Source organism: Pteronotus mesoamericanus, unplaced genomic scaffold, assembly GCF_021234165.1.
Source record: "Pteronotus mesoamericanus isolate MK-2021 breed Mesoamerican mustached bat unplaced genomic scaffold, CSHL_Meso_final contig_78, whole genome shotgun sequence".
Lineage (NCBI taxonomy): Eukaryota > Metazoa > Chordata > Mammalia > Chiroptera > Mormoopidae > Pteronotus > Pteronotus mesoamericanus.
This window is the reverse complement of record NW_026555258.1, coordinates 28,274,215-28,297,046: the sequence shown is the minus strand read 5'-3', so window position 1 is coordinate 28,297,046 and position 22,832 is coordinate 28,274,215. Positions and strand designations below refer to the sequence as shown.

The following is a 22,832-nucleotide window of genomic DNA, read 5'->3' as shown; positions in this document are numbered from 1 at the left end:
CCAGAATTCACTCCTGCTACTAGAATCCAGGACCTGAAGAGTAACACTTGGAAATACAGTCTTGTTAAGATGCTGACCCCCCCCCCCACCCCCATCACCAGGACACCACACGTGAGGATAGTTACAGCAGGGTCAGCCCTTTGCATTTCTGACACTACCCTGCCACCAAGAAAGGAGAGAGAACCACAAAGGTTCTACCCTTAGGCTATGACCTTCTCTTTTCCACAGCCCTGTCAACTTGTGCTGACATCAATTTTAATGAGGCTGGCGATACCACTGTGTTGACAGTTTGAAAAGGGAGTCAAGTTACCAGCCCTCTTAAGCTTTGGCCAGCCAAACAGTTGCTCTGCAGGAAAACCACCAAGACTACAGGAAGTGTAGAAGTTCTTCCCAGAGCCAATTAGGTCAGCTTCATAATCTCTGACGCCATACTTCACAGCTTGTCTCAGCAGAGTTGGGGAGGGCACATAGGGAAAAGAAAATGACTGAAAGTTACTCTGATTAAGGAGCTTGACCACAGGCCAGGAGGGTTTTGGTGTGTGCACATCCGTGTGTGTGTGTATGTGTGTGTGTCCATTACAGGACCACCCCCATCCCAGCCCTGAGAGCAAGAGTGGAGTTGGGAGGGAGACTGCAATCCAAAGACCTGTTCTAGCCCCAGCCTGGCTACTGGCTGGTATGTGACCTTTCTGAGTCACTTTCCCTTCTGTGAGCCTTTATTCAGTTCCTCACCTGAAAATATGGGGCCCAGTGCTGGCCAGGTGGCTCAGTTGTTTGGAGTATCGTCCTACACACCAAAGGTTGTGGGTTTGAGTCCCAGTAAGGGCACACACCTAGGTTTGATCTCCAGTTGGGGCACGTTGGGGTACTGCAGCAGGCAACCAACAAATGTCTCTCCCTCCCATCCCCCTCATATCAACAAGCATAACCCCGGGGGAGGATTAAAAAAAAAATACAGGACCCAAGTTAAGTGATCTTGCAGCTGTATAAATCTGAATGTGGTACACTCCAAGTTCTAACCAGCAACAGGGATGCTGGAAGTTACTCATGCTGTCACTCCCAGATACCCAAGCACCCTGCCAAGGAAAGGTAAGGGTTTGGGGCGCTGGTGGACAATGTCAGCTGTGCTTTGGGCTCAACAGAACAGAAAGGGATAGACCTGTAGCAGGAGACCAGAGAGGAAGTTGTAACACTTATTAGGAAAAGGCTGAATGAGGGCTGCACCCCCAGGACGGATGGCGAATGAGGGATTTTCCAAAAACTGCAATCGGAATCCTAGAATGTCGGTTTTACTAGTGACACTAGGCAGCCTTCTGGTAAGTAGCATTACAGTCTCACACGAGCGTGAGCAGGATATGTATCTGCCACTAGGGGGCACTTCTGCAGTAAGGGAGCAGCTGGCCATTTGTTAGGATTCTTTTTTAACCCTCCACCTCCCCTGCAAAAAAATACACTGTTAAGCGCCATTTTACAGAAGTGGAAACTGAAGGGTTTAGAGGTGAAGGGCTTTACCCGAAGTTCAGTAGCCAGTAAACGGGTCTGGCTTGGATTCCAACCCAGCTCTGCCTGAGTCCAAAGTTTGTACTCTGCCCAGTGTGCCTCCTTAGGCCCTCTGGCTCCTGGTTCCACTGATGAGGAAGTTAGTGAACCTATTTCTTCCTCCTCAGTCTAGGAGCAAGGTAGGCGTTGGCAAGACCCTGTTTCCAAAGGTTCAGGACAGAGTGAGAACAGTTTTCGGAGTTGGAACCGTGAAATGCTTAGGATTCAGCTACCTAAATACTGACAACTACCACTTGGGTTGGGGAACTTGGGTGGATTGGTACTTCACTTCTTCCTCAGAAATTTTCCAGAAAGTTGACTGGAGGGAGCAATTGTGTTCCCCTAAGAGGCTGAATGTGGTTAGGGGGTAAACATGAAGTCAGTTATGCCTCAGTCTTCACTGTCCTCTTTCCTTTTCAGCACTTGCTCATCAAGAAAATGTTTATTGGTACCTACTAAGTATTAAGAAATCCTGTATTTGGCACTCAGGATACAGTAGGGAACAGTCCAGACCCTGCTCTGAAGGATCTCCTGGCCCTGTAGGACACAGTTATAATACAAGGCTATAAGCAACATAAAAGGCAGAAGCCTGGTCTGTCTTGTTCACCATTGTTTGCTAGGGCTTTGCTCTGGGTTTAGTGCTTAGTAGCTGCTCTAGCTGTTTCCTGACTCAAAGGAGCTCAGTCTAGAGAGAACTATAAAGGAGAAGAGGCAGTTAACATAAAAGGTAGTAAGTGGGTAACGAAGGAGATCCTATGGCAGCCCAGAGAAGGTTGTTGGAGAGATCAGAGAAAGTTCTGAGAGGAAGTGCCTTCTAGGCTGAACGACCCACAGAAGGTGGTCAAGTATGGCTCAGTATGGTGGGGGTGGAGGAGTGGGGAGCGGGCAGGCTCAGGAAACAGCCTGTGTCAAGGCGTGGAAGTGAGAGATCATGATCATTTAGGGGAACTCAAAAGTACAGAGTGGCAAAAAATTAGGCTGGTGGCTCAGTTGGTTGGAGCATTGTCCCCATGCACCAAAAGATTGCAGGTTTGATTCCCAGTCAGGGCACGTGCCTAGGTTTTGTGTTCAATCCCCAGTCAGGGCATGTGCTAGGGGCAACCGATTGATGTTTCTCTCTCACATCTGTTTCTCTCTCTTCTCTCTCTACAATTAATAACACATCCATAGGCGAGGATTAAAAAAATTAGGCAGGTGTCTTATGTTGGAGGAGGCTTTTCAGGAGCAAACTTCCAAAGGGGCCTAACAGTCAGGCTGGCCACGGGGACCCCAGACCCCAGGATCTCAGGTCTGGGGCCTGGGCCTTCATTCTCTACCTTGATCCCCACCACCCAGCACTCCAGGTAATCTAGTTTCTCCAAAGCTAAACCCTTCCTTGCCTCTCCTGCTAATAACGGACAAAAATCCCTCATTGGTTTTAATTTGTTTTAGAGATCTTCCCACATGCTCTCATCCATTTCAACAGATTGAACACTGATTCATTATCCAAGCAGAAATAGCAACAGAAAGTACCAGGAACTTTTAAAAAAACAAGAGGAATGAAAATTGCATCCTTTCCTCCTTATTATAGTAAGGTAAATTAGTACTACTTTAATTTTCTGGAAGCTCTTATTTAATCATAAATAACATCAGCCTAACTTGCTTTTGTGGGATAAATGTATTTTAAAGCATAATTTCTCCTTTTTCCCCTTTAAACTTAATTTCTACTTATTCACAAATTAAGCAAAACCATAATGGTTTCTTTAGCTGAAAGTGACTGAGTTACTTTATTGTTGAGTTTCATTTTCTCTGTGACCAGGGTATGTTGATCAGCCTCAGTCAGGTGTGAAAAGCCATTTAAACTTGAGAGACATAAAGTACATGCCATCTAGTCTAGCACACCCACATACCACGGATGAATGCGCCCAGCAGCAATCTCCTTCTTGCTTTTGGTTACTTTCTTCTGGCCTCCAAACATGCACTTCTTCAGAACCCCTCAATTCTGGGACTTCTCTCTAGTCCACGATCCATTTTCCATCTGCTTTTAACAACTGAACTTTCCCAAGAAAAGGTCTCTTTTCACCCCTTCTGTTTCCTCATGCTCCTTGGCCACCAGATCTGCTGTGAACAGTGGGCTTTCTCCCAAGTTCTTGCTCCTCCTCCTCCTGAACTACTCTGGGCCTTTGACCCTGTGAGTCTCCCCTCCTCAGGACACAATGTCACCTACAGAAATGGTCCCTTTCTCCTCTCTTTCCAGGGCATCTGCACAAGGCTCATTCCTTCACACTGCTTATCCCTCTGCACACTCTCACCCTCAGCAGTCTAACCTCTCCGTGGTATTTTCCTTCCTCGGGATGGTCCCCAGTTCTCTCTCTCCCACCCAGACCTGTACTCTGTCTGAGCTTCACGCCTGCCTTTCCTTCTGCTTGGTGGATAGTTTCACCAGCATATTTATACTAAGTGTCCAAAACTTCCCATCTCACCTTCCACCCAGAGATGCCTCTTCCACTCCTTTCTGTTCTTGTTACTTTGCTCAGCAGTTCTGGTAAGTCAAGCTGGAAATCAATGTTATTTTTTTCTTTCAAATTGGCTGTTATTTCTCAATTTTGCCTCCAACCCAACAGAGTTAGGTTCCTAGGCTGGGAAGCAGTTCAGGGTCCTAGTTCTAGCTTACTACAAGCTGAGTACTGTCGGGAGGGTTTTGTAGACACGAAGAACTAACGCATTCATGATCAAGAGCTGGTTAGTGGTAAGGGCTGGGCTCGAACCAGCACTGTAATTCTAAATCCAAAATCCGTTTTTTCCATTATACTTTAGGGCAGCAGTCCCCAACCTTTTTGGCATCAGGGTCTGGTTTCGTGGAAGATAATTTTTCCACGGATGGGGCGGGGCAGGGGGGTGGTGGAGGATGGAGCTCAAGCGCTAATGCGAGCGATGGGGAGCAGATGAAGCTTCGCTCACCAGCCAGAGGGCTGCTCACCTCCTGCTGCGCGCCCGTGTCCTAACAGGCCAGTACCGGTCCGCGGCCCGGGAATTGGGGACCCCAGCGGTAGGGCACGCTCTCCCGTCGCCCTTGGGAGCTGGACCTAGAGTACGTCCTGCGAAGGCAGCCTTCAGCCTCCGCCAGAGAATGTTTGTCCAGCCTCACCCGTAGTGCCTCTGCAACCGTCAAGTACCACACTTCCGGGCCCAAGAGCAGCGAGCAGAGCTTCCCCATCCCGCGGCAACGCCCCCTAGCTGGTAGCTCCGCCCCCTGCCCCGATTGGCTGGCGGAACCCGCGGATTGGCTGCGTAGCGGGCTCGGGCTGACGTGGCGGGGGCTACGTGTGGGCCCTGGACTGCAGACTGAAGGGACCTGAGGCCAGGGCGGCGGTGGGACCTAGGCGAGTGGAGTGGGGTGGCAGTGCGGTAGCAGCGATGCCGCTGGAGTTGGAGCTGTGTCCCGGGCGCTGGGTGGGCGGGCAGCACCCGTGCTTCATCATTGCCGAGATCGGCCAGAACCACCAGGGCGACCTGGACGTGGCCAAGCGCATGATCCGCGTGGCCAAGGTGAGGGGAACGCTCCAGGGGAGAGGGTTGAGGGGCTCTGGAGAGCGGAGGGGTCGCGAGGAGCCGGGACCACCTTCCTCTCTTGCCCCTGCATTTGGCCTGGCGTCCTGCTTGCCTGGTCAGTTTCTGAATCTTTCGAAACCCTCTTCATTCCTGCTCCACCCTGATTCTTCTATCCTGACCTCCCTCGCCCCCTCCTGGTGGCTGAATGGTCTTTCTAAAACACAGATTAGATCAGGTTGTACCCCTGCGAACACGTTCAGTGGCTCCCCCACTGACCTTGGGTAAAGTCGGAACCCTCTGTCCAGTGTATTCGAAAAGAGTCGTCAGGAGGCTTTGGCTAGAAATAAACGACAAAGATTTATTCAGGGGTCTTAGAGTCTGGAAACTCAAGTAGGCAAAAATCCAGAAGTGTTCTGAAAGAAAGTTAGGGGTTCTTATTGTAAAGTCACATCCTTGAGACTAATCAGTTCTGCATTCTTAGTTGGTCCAGTATGCTTATCAATTTGATGCCAGGCCGTCTGGATGATGGAGGCCAGGTGTCTGGTTATGTCCCGAGTCCTTTAGGGAATAGTCAGGTTTGATGTATGTTGGGGCACTGACACACATCCAACTGATATATTTCTGGGTATTGATGCAGGACTGGGAAGTTCAAAAATTTAAGTTACCTAGCAAGTTAAGATAAGAAAAAGAATCATTTTCCTCCTGCCTTCTAGACCTTGATGACCTGGCCCCTTCCAGCCTGTTACTTATCTCTGACATCTTCCAGCTATGTTAAATTGCTTGCAGGAATTTTTGGAAGTTTCTGGGAATTGCTGTGGTCTCTCTCACCGGCCATTCCTTGTGTTTGGAATGTAAAATGGTTAAAATACCAGAACTCTGGGTTCAATCCTGGCTCAACCAACTATGTGAACGTGGGCTAGATACTTAATCTCTGTGAGCCTCAGATCCTCATTTGAAAACCAGGCTTGAAAATAATAGTACTTGCCTCAGACTTATAAGGATCAAAAGAAGTAACTCATGTAAAGCGCACAGCGTAGATTTTGGCACATAAGGTTCAATATAGTTCCTTCATATAACAATGCTTAGGTCAAGGACTAATGGCATATACAGTGGTGTTCCCATAAGGTAGACTATAATGGAGCTGAAAGGTTCCTGTTACCTAGTGACATTGTAGCCATCTAATGTCCTAGCACAATGCATCACCCACTTGTTTGTGGTGATGCTGGTGTAAACAAATCTACTGCTCTGCCAGTTGTATAAAAGTAGTTGATCCTTGAATAATGTGGAGGTTAGAGGCATGGACCCTCACCTTCCTGCACAGTTGAAAACCTGCTTACAACTTGACTTCCCCAAAATTTCAATATCCACAGGGGATTGGTTCCAGGTGCCCTGATGGTACCAAAATCCTAAATGTTCTAATGCCAACTGTATAGCATATACAATTACATACAGTACATAAAACTTGATAATGATAGTAAATGATTAAGTTGCTGGTATATGTAATTACTATACTACTTATCATATTGTAGAGTGTACTCTTTTTACTTATTAAAACAAAAGTTTGCTATAAAACAGTATGCCATGTTATGGCAGCTGCTGTACGTGTACTGACCGGGAATTGAACCTACAACCTTTTGGTCTATGGGACCATGGTCCAACCAACTGAACCACACTGGCCAGAGCTCAATTATTTTTATTTTATTATAATTATGTAATATAAATTTATTATAATTAGGGATTTGCTAATTGAATATATTTTTAACTTTCAAATTTTGATGGAAATGGAGCATGATGCCTTGGCTTATCCTGGAGTTCTGCTGCTTGTTTTTTGCCAGTAGAGAAGGAGTAAAACCTTCAAAAAAGAAACCATAGCCCTATAGTAAAACAGAGAGTGATTGTGTTTTCTGAACCTAGAGTTTATCATAGCTTTAAACAGATAAGGGAATCACTCATATTTAGGAAAGAAGCTGAGAAAAGAAGAGGAACCTTTTCTGGTACCACTGCTGTCATGTGGAATGTAGTTCCTGCTACTTCACGTTTATCATCTCTCTGTAAATGGAAGGTTTGCCCAGATGGAGACAAACCTTTTAACTTCTTGAGTGAAAGTCTTGAGGTAAAGGAGAGGAGCAAAGGGAGCCTAAGCAACACTTTGTGAAGACCTCCTCATTAGCTTGCTGGAGGCCTGGGTGTAGCAGGGATCTGGCTGTAGTCCTGAGCCAGGACACGCATGGTCTGCAGCCTTTAAGACAGTGATCTGGCCGGCTCTGCTGGAAACTCATTGTGCAACTTTGGTCAGGTCGCTCTGGGCCTTGAAACCTTCATCTAGACAATGGGAACTGTGTTATCCTACCTCACTTTCGCTTCTAATGTTCTTTGACCTTCTTTCCAGTATCATATTCTGACTGTGCTGTATTGTGATTTTTCCAGGAGTGGGACCAGCACTCTTTGCACAGACATTTCTGGAGCCAAGGTTTTCAATAGCAATGATACTTCTCTGACTAAAGAAATGTCAGTAAGATGACCCTTAAGAAGGTTTTCCTTAATATTTCTGTTGAGTGGTTTTTAAAAAACAACTTTGAGGGATTGTGCTGACTGGCAATAGAGTTATAGCTTTTATAGCCATACAGTCTAGCTTTCATATTATAGTAAGGCTGGGGCATTTCTAAGTTTTATTTGTTTGCTCTTTGCCCCAGAATCTCTTGTTCAAACAAGGTGTCATTCAGAAAAGCATAGGTGCAAAATGGCTAAAAGCAGAGTTGTTCCTTTTATGGGGCCCCTCAGAACAGATTCTGGAGCTAGCCCAGAGCATTTTATAGATGGAGAAACTGAGTGTAGAGATCCAGAAGTGACTTCTCCAAGAGTTAGGGTCAGGTTCTGATTTTTTTTTTTTTCTTCTAAATTCTGGTCCAGTGCTCATTTTACTGTCTTCTGCTGAGTTGCACAACTTAAAATCTTCCTTAACTGTTTGATTAATTACTTTTAATATTACAACAAAAAACAAAGCCAAAAAAGCCTCCCTTTTTTTTTTTTTGCATGTTAAGGAGGTGAGAAGGAGAAGCCCCATTCCCAACCTTTTCTTCCTTTGAGATTTTTTGCTTCTCCTGTTCCCGTTTGCAGGTCATTGACCACCTCTGCCAGTTGACGTTGTTTTTAAATATAAGATGTCATAGCAGTTGCCCCCTACATTTCTCTTCTCTCTGAGAATCCACGACAGTCATTGAAAGGAGCCCTGCTGTATCTTGCAGGAGTGCGGAGCTGACTGCGCCAAGTTTCAGAAGAGTGAGCTGGAGTACAAGTTTAATCGGAAAGCCTTGGAGAGGCTGTATACTTCGAAGCATTCCTGGGGGAAGACATACGGGGAGCACAAGCGCCACCTGGAATTCAGCCATGACCAGTACAGGGAGCTGCAGAGATACGCCGAGGAGGTTGGCATCTTCTTCACCGCCTCTGGCATGGATGAGGTGAGCCCTCTGCCACCCTGTCATTTGCTACTTTAGTAGACCCAGGGAAGAACAGGCAGCCTGGTGGCTTTTGGCTTAAAGCTCACTCCAGCCCTTGCTCACCTTAGACTTTTTTGTGCTTTCTGGACCTAGAGCTTTCCATAGTATTAACCAGATAAATGCCCAACGAAACGGAAGGCCAGAGGGAGCAGAGGCCCAGTGCGAGTCTGTGGGAAGAGCACCATAGTTTCCAAAACAAGTTGTCTCTGGGAGCACGGGGCAGCCATGCTCCCTCTGAGCTGGCATCCAGAGTCCCTCACGCGTGTGGGAAACCCCCGCTGTCCAGTTTCCCCCCATGGCAAGTGATGTGGACTAGGAGTCAGGAAACCTCTGCTCCTTGCTGAGTGGCCTTGGCTGGTTTGAGTAGTGTGGCACTGGTGTTATCCAGAAGGGGTGGCACAAAGGATCAGAGGCCTAGAGAATGATCTGGGGTCACTTCAAATGTTCTGGTTGACTCAAAGAATCCTGACTTTATTTTAGCTTTATTGAGAGGTCTGTCAGTTGAGTGCTAAGAAACTTAAGTGTAGCCTGGCCATTGGTAGTTTAAAAAAATGTGGGGAGGCAGAGAACCTAGGACTCTGAGAAACTTGCTGTGTCTAGGCTTCAGTTCAGTTGCCCAGATTCATTCCTCAGTTCATAGCATTCATCAACATGACCTTCTTCAGACCTAGGTGTGCATTTAACAATGATAATTTCCTACTTTTGAAGTATACATTATAATTTACAAAGCATCTTCACATATAGTAATATATTTAACTGCTACTGTGCCCCATTTTACAGATGAAGACAGGTTCAGAGGGGCCGGGAAGTTTATACAGTGTCGCACAACTAGCAAAGGGGTCTTGAAGGCAGAGCTGAAGCCTGGTGCAGTGCGCTTTCTGCAGTCCCTCAGCTGCCACCTCAGTGTCAGTCCATATGTGTGTGTGGCTTCCGAGAGCTCAGCAGAGCCTTTGAGCTTCCTCCTTTTTCTTCACTGCCCGTCCCTATCATGTAGGTGCTTCCCCAGGATGGTTTTCCTAAATGCTGACCACATCTTAGCATTGAGTCCGAAGTATGGAGAAATGGAAGAAACGTCATTTGGGAATTCCACTGCAGTGAGGGACAACGAAGAACAATAACAAACCAAAATAACAAAAAATTATAAACAAATCAAAGAGTATGGCAGTGGTTCTCAAACCTCCAGGGGATTCATTTGACCTTTAAGAAAGTTCATGAGGCCAACACTATTTTCATGATACTCAAATGTTATTTGCTTTTTTCACTGTCATCCTCAAAAGTATATAGCAGTGTTTTTCAGAGGTTATGTGACGTGTTGTGACATGATTCCTCTGGCAGCCACTAAGGAAAGGTGTGCTGTGTGTTCTTTTTCAGTAACAGCTTTATTGACATACCATACCATTCACCCAATTAAAGTACACAGAGTGTTGAGTATATTCACAGTTGTGTGACCATTGCCACAATCAATTTTAGAACGTTTTTATCACCCTCAAAGGAAAAACTCTATCCATTAGCAGTCATTCCTCTTCTGCCACCACCACCCCAATACTCCCAGCCCCAGGCAACCACTAATCTACATTCTGTCTTTATAAATTTGCCTCTTCTGGGCAGTGCATATAAATAGAATCAGATACTGTGGAGCTCTTTGTGTCTGGCTTCTTTCGCATGCATCATGTTTTCAAGGTTCATCCATATTGTAGCGCGTATCAGTTCTTCATTCCTTTGTATTGCTAAATCATATTCAACTTTATGGATATACTACATTTTATTTATCCCGTTATAAGTCACTGGACATTTGGATTGCTCTCACTTTTTGGCTAGTATGAATAATGCTGTTATAAGCATTCATGTACAGGCTTTATATGGACATGTTTTCATTTCTTTTGGGAATATATACAGTAACTCAAGGTTTAAGTATTTTGAGGAACTGCCAAGCCATGCACCGTTTTATATTTCCACCAGCAGTGTATGAGAGTTCTACTTTCCCCAAATCCTCGCCAATATTTATTATTATCTGACTTTCTGGTTCTAGACTTCCTAGCACGGGTGAAGGGGTATCTTATTGTGGTCTTGATTTGCATTTCCCTGCAAATCAAACAGTGTTGAACATCTTTTCATATGCTTATTGGCCATTTGTTTATCTTCTTCAAGGGATGTCTGTTCAGATCCTTTGCCAATGTTTAACTTGGGTTATTTGTCTTCACATATTCTAGAGACAACTTCTTACATAATTTTCAAAGTTTTCCCCATTCTGTGGGCTGTCTTTTCACTTTCTTGATGGTGTCCTTTGAAGCACGAACATCTTTCATTTTGATGTCTGATTTATCTACTTTTTCTTTTGCACTTGTCTATGCTTGTGATTTAAAAATTTGTCAGTGTTAAAGCACAGAGTAGCATCACTACAGAACCATCAATATGGCTAAAATAAAAAGTGGCAATGACACTAAATTGTGGCAAGAATGCAGAGAAAATGGATCACTCATACATTGCAGGTGGGAATGTAGAATGTTCTAGAAAGTAATATGCAGTTTCTCTTTTAAAAAACAACTTCAGTGAGGTGTAATTCACCTACTTTGAGAGTACTGGTAGTTTCCTATAAAACTAGACATATGTTTATCATGTGGCCCACCAGTTGTCATTTCGTAATCTATCCCAAAGGAAATGAAAACTCATGTTCACACAGAAACCTGTACCTGAGTGTCCATAACAACTTTATCTGTAGTAACTGGATCCCAAACTGGAACAACCCAAACATTCTTGAGCAGATGAATTGTTAAACTAGTACATCCACACCACGAAATACTACTCAGCAATAAAAAGGAACAAACTATTGATCCATGCAACAGCATGGATGGATCTCAAAGATATGCTGAGTAAAAAGGCGAAACTCAGAAGGTTGCATGTTATATGGCTCTGTTATATAATACTTTTGAAATAACAGAAATAGAGAGACAGAGAACAGATTAATGGTTGTCAGGGGGTAGGGAAAGGAAGGAAGGGAGGTAGATGTGGCTGTAAAGGGGTAACACGAGGGAGCCCTGTAGCGACGGCATAGCTCCTTCGTGACAGGTGGTGGTCGCGTGAGTCTGTGCATGTGGTGAAGTGGCACAGAGTTAAATACACGCACACTCAAGTGAGAACCTGTGAAAATGGTGAAATCTGAGTGAGATCAGTGGACGCTGTCAGGGTCACTCTCCTGGTTGTGCTACTACACTACATTTTTGTAAGATGTTACCATTGGGGGAACTGGGTGAAGTGTACATGTGATCTCTTATTTCTTACAGCTACATGTGACACTATTATCTCAAAAAGTTTAAAATTTAAAGAAAACAAAAATTCTTCAGTTTTCATTTTAATTCAGCAAATACAAATAGATAGAACCCACACAAAAGCTCTCTAGAGTCCTCTTATTTTTAAGAGCACAAACACTGGAACATTTGGGGCCCCATGCCGGATGGTGCACCCCTCGGCTCTGTGGTCTGGTGAGTAAATGCACAGACTCAAGGATCAGATATTGAGCTTGATTATGGCTCTGCCTGTCATTCCTGTTGGGCACGGGGAAGCTATTTAACCTCTTTGGCTTCTGTTTCTTCTGCTGTAACGTGGGTTAGTTCCTGAACCCGTCTTGTCAGGTCATGAGGATTAAATGATCATTCATATAAATCATAGCCCACAGCTGGCGCGCTCAGACATTAGCTGCAGTTAAGCAACTTGGGCAGAGGGTCAGGCATCTGGGTTCTTGCCCTTGTCTGCTCTAAGATAATCTCAGTGTGAGCCTGGCAAGCCCCTTCCCCGCTCTGGGCCCCCTTTTCCTCTTGTGTGTGTGAACAAACTGCTGCCCAAGCGCTGTCCCAGCTCTGACGTCCTAAGTCACTGTAAGATCAGCAAAGGCCTTTTCTGCTCAGCCTGTGTGTCAGGCACCTGAGCTCCTGGATGTGGACTGTGAAGGAGAGAGGGCACCTCCTTGCATCTGTGAGGCTGCTTAGGAAAAGTCACTTCTTCAGGTTGTTTGCTCCCAGGGGGCTTCACAGTGAGAAGCAGGAGAAGTTGGGGGATGGGGAGGAGCCTGGGTGTGGGTAGTTCGGGGCTACCTCTCAGTCTGCAGCCTTTTGGTTTCCCAGGAAGCTTCTGTTGGTGTGTGGAACGCGTGCTCTGCAGCCACCCTGAGCTCAGGTCCCGGCACTGACACTCACTGTGTGGGCTCGGGCTGGTCATGTAACTGCTTTGAGCCGAAGGTGCCCCACCTGTAAAGTGGGATAATAAAGATGCCTGCCCATAGGGCTGGGGTGGAGATTCAATGAGATAAACCTGTGGGAGCAAGGCCGGCGCAATACCTGCATCCACTATATGATCGTTGTTCTGGTATTTATAACCCTTTGGAGGTTTTCTTGCTTACACCATCTTTGCAGGGAGGTTCCTCTGCCCTAGGAATGCCATTTGTTCCCAACCGGTCTCCTGACTGACCTGGGCACAGGCAGTGAGGAGAAGTGGATTCTTAAGGGCCTTCACAGCGGTTAATTTGCTTTGCAGGGCAGGTCCCCTTGCTGAACCAGCATGTCTTATCTACTGGCTGTTGGAAGTGGGTTGGTCCCTTGTTTCATGTTTACCTAGCAGATGGCTCTGGGTGCTTACCCACCCGGACTTCCTCATAGACAGTAGGCATTCACTCTGTGTGCTGTCCTAGGGTGTTCTTTGTGTGCGAAGGAAAGCTTAAGGCGTGGCAGAATGTTATAAAGGCTGAGTAAACTACCAGAGCACCTGGTTGAAAGCTGCACAGACGCATGTGCCACACGCTGAACCGAGCAGAGTGCCTTTGGTCTAAAGGGAGAGTTATATTCTCAAAGCCAGTGGCAGCTCTGACCATAGAGCTGGCCCTGCACACACAAATGGCCTGTCCTACCAGAGCTGCCCTTCCCTCGCAGTGCCTGCCTCCTCGGTGCACTCTTTCCTCCTCCCTTCCTTTCCTGGGCCACCTGCCAGCAGGGTGCCTCCTGCCCTAGCCGGGTTGCGCTCTGACAGGCCACTGGGCTGAGCACAGGCCCAGCCCTTTCTTGGTTGCCTGCTCCCCCGCTCATCATTCCTCACCCTGGGCTCCTCTCTAACTCATCACCATGGGCTTCTTTTTTCCTTCCCTACAGGATCCCAAAGCTGAGGAACATGGTAGGGGCTTTAGAAAACCCCCAGCTCCTCTCTTCTGTTACCTCTTAGATCAGTGGACCCCAAAGTTTCTCGCAGGATGTGATATGGAAAGTGGGTTCTGGCAACACATTGTCGATCCTCATTAATTTAGAATCGGTAAATCCCCTTCCCCCAAATAAAGGGACCCGTTAAGAGGGAGCTCTGGCAGTGCAGCATTTCACCCAAGCCAGTTTGCTGGTGGGACCCTTTTCTGTGTATTTAACCCAGTTCGATGCCCAGGGCAGACTCCAAAGGCTTTTTTAAAAAATCCTCATCCAAAGATATGTTTACTGATTTGAGAGAGAGAGAAAAATATCAATGTAAGAGAGAAACATCAATCGGTTGCCTCCCGTATGTGCCCTGACTGGGGATCAAACCCGCAACCTAGGTACGTGCCCTGACTGGGGATCAAACCTGCAACCTTTTGGTGTATGGAACGATGCTCAAACCAACTGGGCAACCTGGCCAGGGCAAAATGACATTTTGCCATGGGGTGGGATGGAGGAGAAGTTGTGAGGCTGCCTGCTGCATTGCACCCCCAAGTGGAACGGGGGACAGACAGCCAGATGGGCAGGGCTGGGGCAAGCCAAGGAGTCCACAGAGAGAAGGGGGCCACTGGTGCTGATGCAGTCTGAGGAGAGGCCCAGGAGCCTGGGTGGGAGGCTAGCATCATCTGCAATGACTGGGCTCGCGGTCCTTGCAGAGATCAATCTGAAATGGCAGTTTTCTAAATGGCCACTAGGTGGGGATGGTTCCCCGGGAGGCCTGCAAAATGAGGCGTTCCTATCCCTTTGATAGAAGTTGCCCTTTGTATTTTATTCTCACTATAAAATTGTAAACTTTACAACCTCCACGGGTAAGCTCTTGCAAAGTGTTTTTTCTGCATTTAGCCCCTCCTTGCTCCTGCCTGCTCTGTACCTCTCCTGAGTGAGCTCATCCATCTATTTAGGCCCTTGAGGACTTTTTCATCATGAGCCACTTGTTCCCAAGTTGAACATTAGATAGAAGAAAACTTAGCATAGGGCTTTCCCTCTGAAAATAGAAAACACTCTCTTCATCTGCCAGATAGAGGGAGAGGCGTGGAAAAATTTGACTTTGTTCCATAAACATTGAAGAATGTTTTCCAGTTCCATTCTAGGGTTAGTTAACAGAAGAGAATGAGCTAGAAAAATACAGAAAGGAAAGAGAAGAGGAAGAAATAAAATAGAAAGGAGGTAGTGGCAGCAAGAACTGCAGCAAAGGTGGCTTACCGCACTTGGAGGTGAGTGGCACTCGGGCCGCACTGGACAGTGTCTCTTGGAAGTAGGGGGTTGCAAACTGTCCTTGAACCGTTCCCTGGCTGCTTAGCCACTTACATGGCTTCCCCACAGCTCTAACCAGTACAGTATCAGAGGACTTACCTATGAGGAGAGTTATTCCCTAAGTGCAGCCACTGTGCTGGGAGTAGCCTATCACACACTGGGAAGGCGGATGGAAGTTCAGGCCGCAGTGGGTTGGCTGAAGAGCCTGCTGGCCGAATGACCTTTCCATACTGCTCCTCACCGCCCCTGTGCCCTTTGGATTTTGAGGCGTGGTGACCTAGCTTCTTGCTACTCAGAGTGTGATTCACAGGGTACCAGCCTTGGCATTACTCAGGAACTTACTAAAAATGCACCTGAAACCTATTTAATGTTATAATTTTATAATTAGCCAATGTCACCCCAATAAATTCAATTAAAAAAATAAAAAGAAATGCAGACTCTCAGACTCCACCCTAGACTGATGATCAGAGTTTGCATTTCATTTTAATGAGATCCCTGGGAGAATCGTGTACCTGGGTCGGAGCATGAGGAGCACTGACCTAGCTCATCGAGTCGACCAAACTTATTTCTCAAACTTGGGCGGTACTTGGGGACAGATAGCCCTTAGATATTTGGAAACATTCCCAGGCATTGATTCTCCCACTTCTGACTGTCAACTTCAGTTTTTAAAAAATAGCAGTAAAAGGTAGTTTGGGAGTTCTTGTAATTTGTCGGCAAACTGAGATTTTACTCTTAAAACTTGTGGTCTTCTGGTTCCATCGAGTGTTTAGCACACTTGCCAGTGTTATTGATAAATCCCAGGTGAGGATGGCAAAGGGCCCTAGAGAGGTGATTTCAAGGAATGATATTGTGTAGGAAAAAAAAAAAAAGAGCGACTGCGGTTTTCCCTGTGGGCGGCAGGGTCTGAGGGCTGAGAGGGCTTGGGTGTGACAGGCCCTGCCAGCTGTGGGTCACTGTGTCAGGGCTGGGCATCAGATGCTCCATTTTTTCCACTTTTGGCAAGGATTGAAACGGCCTCTTTTCCTGGCTTTTTGGTTCTGCATAAAGTGTAAGGCCTTTGAGGGACATTCATTTTCTCACTGCCTAGTTTTTCTGGGTCAAGATTAGGTCGTGGCCCCTTGAATTTGTTCACTGGGCCTCGTGCCCCTGGGGACGAAGATCTGGCCGGGGTCTGGTTCTTTTCTGGGTTCTGTCGCCAGCCAGGCCAGCATGCAGTGTTTGCTGGACAAACGGATGGGTGGCTATGAATGAAAGAATGTTTGAAATTGAATGAAATGACTGATAACAAATCTTTGCCTGCTTTCAAGTGTTGAGAGAGTCCCTCTGGCTGGTAAAAGGAGGGGTTTTTCTTTTCCTCTGTGGCTCCTTGCCTGTCTTGAGGGCAGTGTTTTTGAACAGTGGTGAAAAAGAACTCCTTTGATTTTTCTAGATGGCAGTTGAGTTTCTGCATGAACTGAATGTTCCATTTTTCAAAGTTGGATCTGGAGACACTAACAATTTTCCTTATCTGGAAAAAACAGCCAAAAAAGGTACGTGTTTAATTTTTGTCATAAAATCTCAGGGAGCCCACACCACATTTTTACTCCTTTAGTGGCAGCTAAATAAAGGATTCTCGTGAAATCAGACCTTAGAAAACTCTTCCATCTGCACATACTTCTCCTTTTTCTTGGGCTGACCTGAAAGGGAAGAAATTAAGGATGACACAGTTGTTAGAAGGATTTAATTAAAAGTTATTTTTAATTTATAATAAATTATACAAAATTGAGGCTAGGACACTATACATAAAACTTCTTAGAGTAAGCTCTGAGAAATAGTCTGTGGGTATATTATAATATCTAATGTATGCACGTTACAGCTTGTAAGGAGGGGTTTACAATATGAGCAATCTCATTTGATGCTCACAACAACCCTGAGACTGAAGCAGGTAATGTAATTATGATGCTCTATATTTACCATATTTTGCCGTGTATAATGCGTTCCATGTATAATGCACACCCACATTTTTGGCCCAAGCCTTCAGGAAAAAAAAATCTTTTGTTTTAATTTTTTAATTCAGTTTTTACTATTTAGGTACTTGTTTTTTGTTATAAAGGAATTTTAGCATTTTTTAAACATTATAGTCGAAGTAATTTTATGTAACAGATAATTATGAAGCACAGGAACAGATACAAAGAATTTCAGGCACTACCCATGTATAATGTTACATCCTTATTTTTCCCTCAAAAATCTGGGCACAAAAGTGCACATCATACACAGCAAAATACGGTGTGTCATAGAGGAGGCCACGTAGCTAGTGAGTAGCAGGTCGGCCTCACACTCGCCCATCCTCTTGAATCTGGGGTCTGTGCTTACCCTACCACACAGTGCAACCTCTTAATCCCAAATGAGATGCTCATCTTTCTCTCAGGACTGTGGAATTCCTAAACTAGAATATTGGGGGATGGGGGGAATCTGTGTTTCTCGTGGTGAAGGGCAGGAACCCACCAAGCTCACCTCTGTTCCTCCACAGTGGCTGGCAAAATATTTGAGAGATGTTTGTGAAGTTCGGTTGACTGAGGAGAACCAACAGTTGGGGTGTGCTTGAGGGAGAATCAGAATCACTAAAAAGAAAGTGACGATGGTGTTGGTATTGGGTCACTCAGGCCGCCCAATGGTGATTTCCAGCGGGATGCAGTCGATGGACACCATGAAGCAAGTCTATCAGATCGTGAAGCCCCTCAACCCCAACTTCTGCTTCCTCCAGTGCACCAGTGCATACCCGCTCCTGCCCGAGGACGTCAACCTGCGCGTCATCGCGGTGAGCAGGAGGGTGGGCCCCTGTCTCATTGGGCTACTGCAAAATGGCTTTGCTAGGGACACTTATAGTGGGGAACACAGCCTTTTTTACAACCAAAGTTCTTACCAGCATTGACACGATTCCCTTGACAATCTTGCTGTTATAGAATCAAATTAGAACCAACTAACTGCAGCTAAAGAAGCAGATGCAATCTAAATAGGGTGGTTATAAATTAAATTTTCTTAAAACCAACCTTAATTTCACTCATTATAAAATTTAAGTCCTTAAACTGTCTATATACGTTTTCTTTACCCATGTGTATGTATTGGCCATTAGAGGTCCCTATTCTGTGAATTGCTGGCTCGTATCTTTTCCTAGTGTGTTGTCTTTTGCCTATGTGTGGTAAAATCAAAGACTTACCATTTTAACCATTTTTTAGGTATACAGTTCAGCGGTATTATGTACACTCACATTGTTGTGCTATCATCACCACCATCCATCTCCAGAACTTTTTCATCTTCCCAAACTGAAACTAAACCCATTAAACACTAACTGCCCATTTCCGCTTCCCCAGCACCTGGCAGCCATCGTTATGTCTCTGTGCATTTTAGGGTACTTCATATAAGTGGAATCATGCAATATTTGTCTTTTTGTGTCATCTTTCATTTAGCGTAGTATCTTCAAGGTTCATCCATGTTGTAGTATGTGTCAGCATTTAAGCTGAATAATATTCCATTGTATGTACATACCACATTTTGTTTTTCTATCTATTGATGTACATTTTGGATGTTTCCACTTTGTGGAAATTGTGAATAATGCTGTTAGGAACATACTCGTGTACAAGTATCTTTGTTTTTCTTCATATTGAATTGTAGGCGACCTTCTTGAAACTTCTGGCTTTTCCTGCTCTGTGTTATTTGCCAGCTCTGTTAATTTTCTACTGCAATTCTGAGCATCCCTGAGGCTCAGCATGTTACAGTGACAGCCTTGAGGGAGCTACTTCTCTCCCAGGATTTTGTCTACGTCAACTCCATCACAGATGGTGAAGTCTAGTCCCAAAGGGAAGAGAACTGACTTGCCTGAGGTCTCACAGCAGCTCGGTGGCAAAGCTGGGACTAGAATTCTTTGTCTCTTACTGTCTCTGGCCAACTTTATCAGCACCTGAAACTTCATTATAACTATATACATTTGTAGTTATCATACAAAAGCATTATAGTAATATTAGTATAATTCTAAATATATACACACACATGTAATTGTGATATTGCAGTTGACCAGTTTTCCTTTTACATTTTCTTTTCAGTACAGTATTGGACATTTTTTTTTTCATGGTAGTGTAAACTTTTGTACAAGTTGCTACATTCTTCATATCTCACTTTTAAAAAATTAACCTTTTTTGAAAACTGACACTGTATCTTTTTATCTAACTTTCTGTCTCTCTCCCACTTGATAGTCTTTTCTTTCTGTTTAGCCACCTCTGAATGCTGTTATTTTTAAAATTGAAACATGATTTTTAAAAACGCAAACAGTCTTGAATTATAGCACATAAAAAGTGAATGTTATCTTAATCCCATCTCACAGAGATTACAATAGTCAACAATTTAGTACCTGTGACACCAGGTATTTTCCTTGATTTTCTTTTTGTGTGTGGTGTGGCCCCCCTTTCCCTTTCAGACCCACCCGAGGTGCACTCATGCCTGTCCACTCTCTGATACCAGGGTACAGCGAGTGTCAAATTGCCAGCCCTCCCATCTCAGGCCCGGCCCCCCGGGTCATAGCAGTGTGAACCCCCCGACCTAGCAGCCTGCACTCCCTTGACCGTCGTGCACCCTCAAAGGCTGGTTTTCAAGGCCTTTGCCACTCAGCTGTCCTGATCCTCTTAAACCCCATCTGGGTCTCTCTAGTCTGCTTAAGCTTTCTGGTCCCCCTCACTGACAAGAACCACTCGACTTAGAATGTCTTCTGTTGCATTCAGTGAATTATAGATAACAGATTAATTATTTAGCATTTCCACCAAAGAATTGTTTTGAGATTGGGCTATATATATATTATTGATGATGATATTTGTGCATATAGCACACTTGCTTTCAGCAGCTCAGACTAATTAAATGTGATAGATGCTTTTTTTTCAATCCCCAACTGAGGATATGTTTATTGATTTGGGGGAGGGAGGGTAGAGAAAGAGAGAAAAACATCCATTGGTATGTGTCCCAACTAGGATCAAACCCGCAACCGAGATATGTGCCCTGACCAGAGAGGGATCAAACTTGCAACCTTTAGGTTTATGGGACAGTGCTCCAACCAACCGAGTCACCCGGCCAGGGCCGGGTGTTTTTTGAATGAGTCTAGGCATGTAGTTACAGCTGTTATTCCTGGTGGTTTGCACCATGGGAAACATCCTTCAAATGCATCCTGGATAACAGTAGCCAGTTTTTGAGCGTCTACAGCGTGCCCAGTGCTTTTTGTACACTTATGGTAGCCCTCGACTGTTAGTATTATCCCCAGTGAGGAGAAGCCCAGAGAGCCTGAGTATCTTGTCCGTATTTACACAAAATGGTGAGCTGCTAAACTGGGACTCTAGCCAGAGCTGCCTGACTCTGGAATATATGCATAAAGCACCATAATATTTAACCTTTTTTTCCCCTTTTTCTATGTTAAAGGAATATCAGAAGCTCTTTCCTGACATTCCCATAGGATACTCTGGGCATGAAACAGGTATAGCAATATCTGTGGCCGCCGTGGCTCTGGGGGCCAAGGTTTTGGAGCGCCATATCACTTTGGACAAGACCTGGAAGGGAAGTGACCACGCTGCCTCACTGGAGCCTGGGGAGCTGGCCGAGCTGGTGCGGTCCGTGCGCCTTGTGGAGAGGGCCATGGGCTCCCCGACCAAGCAACTGCTGCCCTGTGAGATGGCCTGCAATGAGAAGGTGGGTTCTGCCCGCCCTGCTTGGCCCCGCTGTGCGAGGGGGCCGCAGTGGGCTTACTTGCCAGGGAGGGTCAGTACCCACCCAGCCTGAGACGGCCAGGGAATGGTGATGGAACATCACTGCAACCCTCTGAGTCTCTCTGGCTCTCATGAGCAGCGGGAGAAACAGTCTACTTAAGGGCACTTCGGCAGTTCCTCTGGCGGCCGAGGATCGGGCTATAGTTTCTCACTGAGTCTCTGAAGCGTGCAGCCCCAGAGCTCCAGGCTCCAGGACACGTAAGCGGTGGGGGTGGTGTCCAAGGACCTCATGAGGCACTCGGGCAGGTCAAGTCTGGGGTCCCTTGGAGGGGAAGCCTTGAGAAACATCCAGTTAGGAGGGCGTCCCATGAGGCAGTGGGAGAAGGGCCTGTGGTACATCGTGGTATCTCTAATCAGGGGAGGAACTGGGTGGACAGGGCTGGCTGGTTTTCACAGGGGTTGTCAGGGAATGATGCAAGTATTCCCTCAGGGGCAGTTGGAGCTGTGTAGCATTGACCTTTAGGCAGAGGGGATGGTGAGGGCAAGGAACACTGTCAGGCACGCTGACCATCTGGGCTTCTTGGAAGCCGTGGCCTCGACCCGTCTTGGCCTCTGAGTCAGAGAGCCGGGCGCCCCGGGGCTGGCGGGCGTGCAGACACTCCTAATCTGCTGCGGGCTGTCTGGGTGTAGGCAAAAACCAACCACCAGGTGTGCATGGGGAGTGTCGTCATCCTTTATCCTGGTGGGCCCCCACTCACTTCCCTCGAATCAAAGACACACATAGACACCAGGAATAACAATAATAGCAAAAAGAAACAAACTGCCTGATAGAGGAAACGGGGAGAGAATTGTACCAAAAACCAGAATGAGAACTGAGTGCTTAATTTGGCTCTAAGTCTTCTGGCTCCCTGAACAAACAGTGAAATTACAAGATGTATAATCTGATCATTGTTCATTGATAGACGTTTTGCCTCGGTACTAAATTCCAGAATTGATTCCTTGGCTCTTACATGGAGAATACAGAGGAATATAGTAAATAGTTTGTTTAGCAGCATTGTGGATGAGACATAGAAATGCTGGTCATGAACTTCAGATATCCACATATTCTTCACTTTGCTCGCCCTCCTGTCCTGTCTGCCATGTCCTAGGAGGCTCCCTTTCTGGTCCTCTGAGTAGCAGTCATACACCGTCTTGTGAGACCTCCATATTCCTATTTTACTAAGCAAGGTGGCCATAAAGTTCATGTCTCTTGAGAACAGTGGACCAGGAATGAGAAATGCTAGGTTCTCATTCCAGCTCCATGCAAACTTAGCCAAATTACCTGCTCTCCCTGAGCCTCAGTTTCTCCATGTTTGAAATGAGATAATAAACTAAATGATGGCAAAAGTAAATGATATAATTTTCATTTATCAGGAAGATTTTATGTTCCAGGTAGATTACATATATTATCACTAATCCTTATTGTCATCTGATAAGATAGAAGCATTATTATTTCCCATTTACAGAGAAACTGAGCCACAGCTGGGATTTGGACCAGCTGACTGGGATTTGGACCTGGCTCTGTTTGGTGATATAACCTGCGCCCTTTCCTTTGCATTTTATTGTGAAGGCCCCGCCTCTGAATCTGAGTTCACCCCGCACCGGTCGAGTCCCTGCTGTGTGAGAGATGATTGTTCTAGGCATCCAGTGGGGGAAACGGGGCCCCTGTTCTCAGGTACCTTGTGAAGACTGACCAGGGACCTTGAGTGTAAAGCAACATGCGCTAGTTACTTTTGTGAGACTAACACTGACTCTTAACTTTTTCCACAGCTGGGCAAGTCTGTGGTGGCCAAAGTGAAAATTCCAGAAGGCACCATTCTAACACTGGACATGCTCACTGTGAAGGTGGGTGAGCCCAAAGGCTACCCTCCTGAAGACATCTTTAATCTGGTGGGCAAGAAGGTCCTGGTTGCTATTGAAGAAGACGACACCATCATGGAAGAATCAGTAGACAATCATGGCAAAAAAATCAAGTCTTAAAATAAAGTGCCATTATTTGAATTCTGAATTGCCTTGCTGGTACTGTT

At 45.8% G+C, this 22,832-nt stretch overlaps 1 protein-coding gene across 1 annotated transcript; it reads left to right on the top strand.

Moving 5' to 3' along the window:
• Positions 1–4,857: 4,857 nt before the first annotated feature.
• NANS (N-acetylneuraminate synthase) lies at positions 4,858–22,800 on the top strand. The gene is made up of 6 exons (XM_054584952.1): positions 4,858–5,067; positions 8,316–8,531; positions 16,476–16,575; positions 17,689–17,843; positions 20,483–20,749; positions 22,576–22,800. Exons 1-6 carry the CDS (start codon positions 4,936–4,938, stop codon positions 22,783–22,785), a joined length of 1,080 nt encoding a protein of 359 aa, XP_054440927.1. The 5' UTR covers positions 4,858–4,935; the 3' UTR covers positions 22,786–22,800.
• The last annotated feature ends 32 nt before the right edge of the window (positions 22,801–22,832 follow it).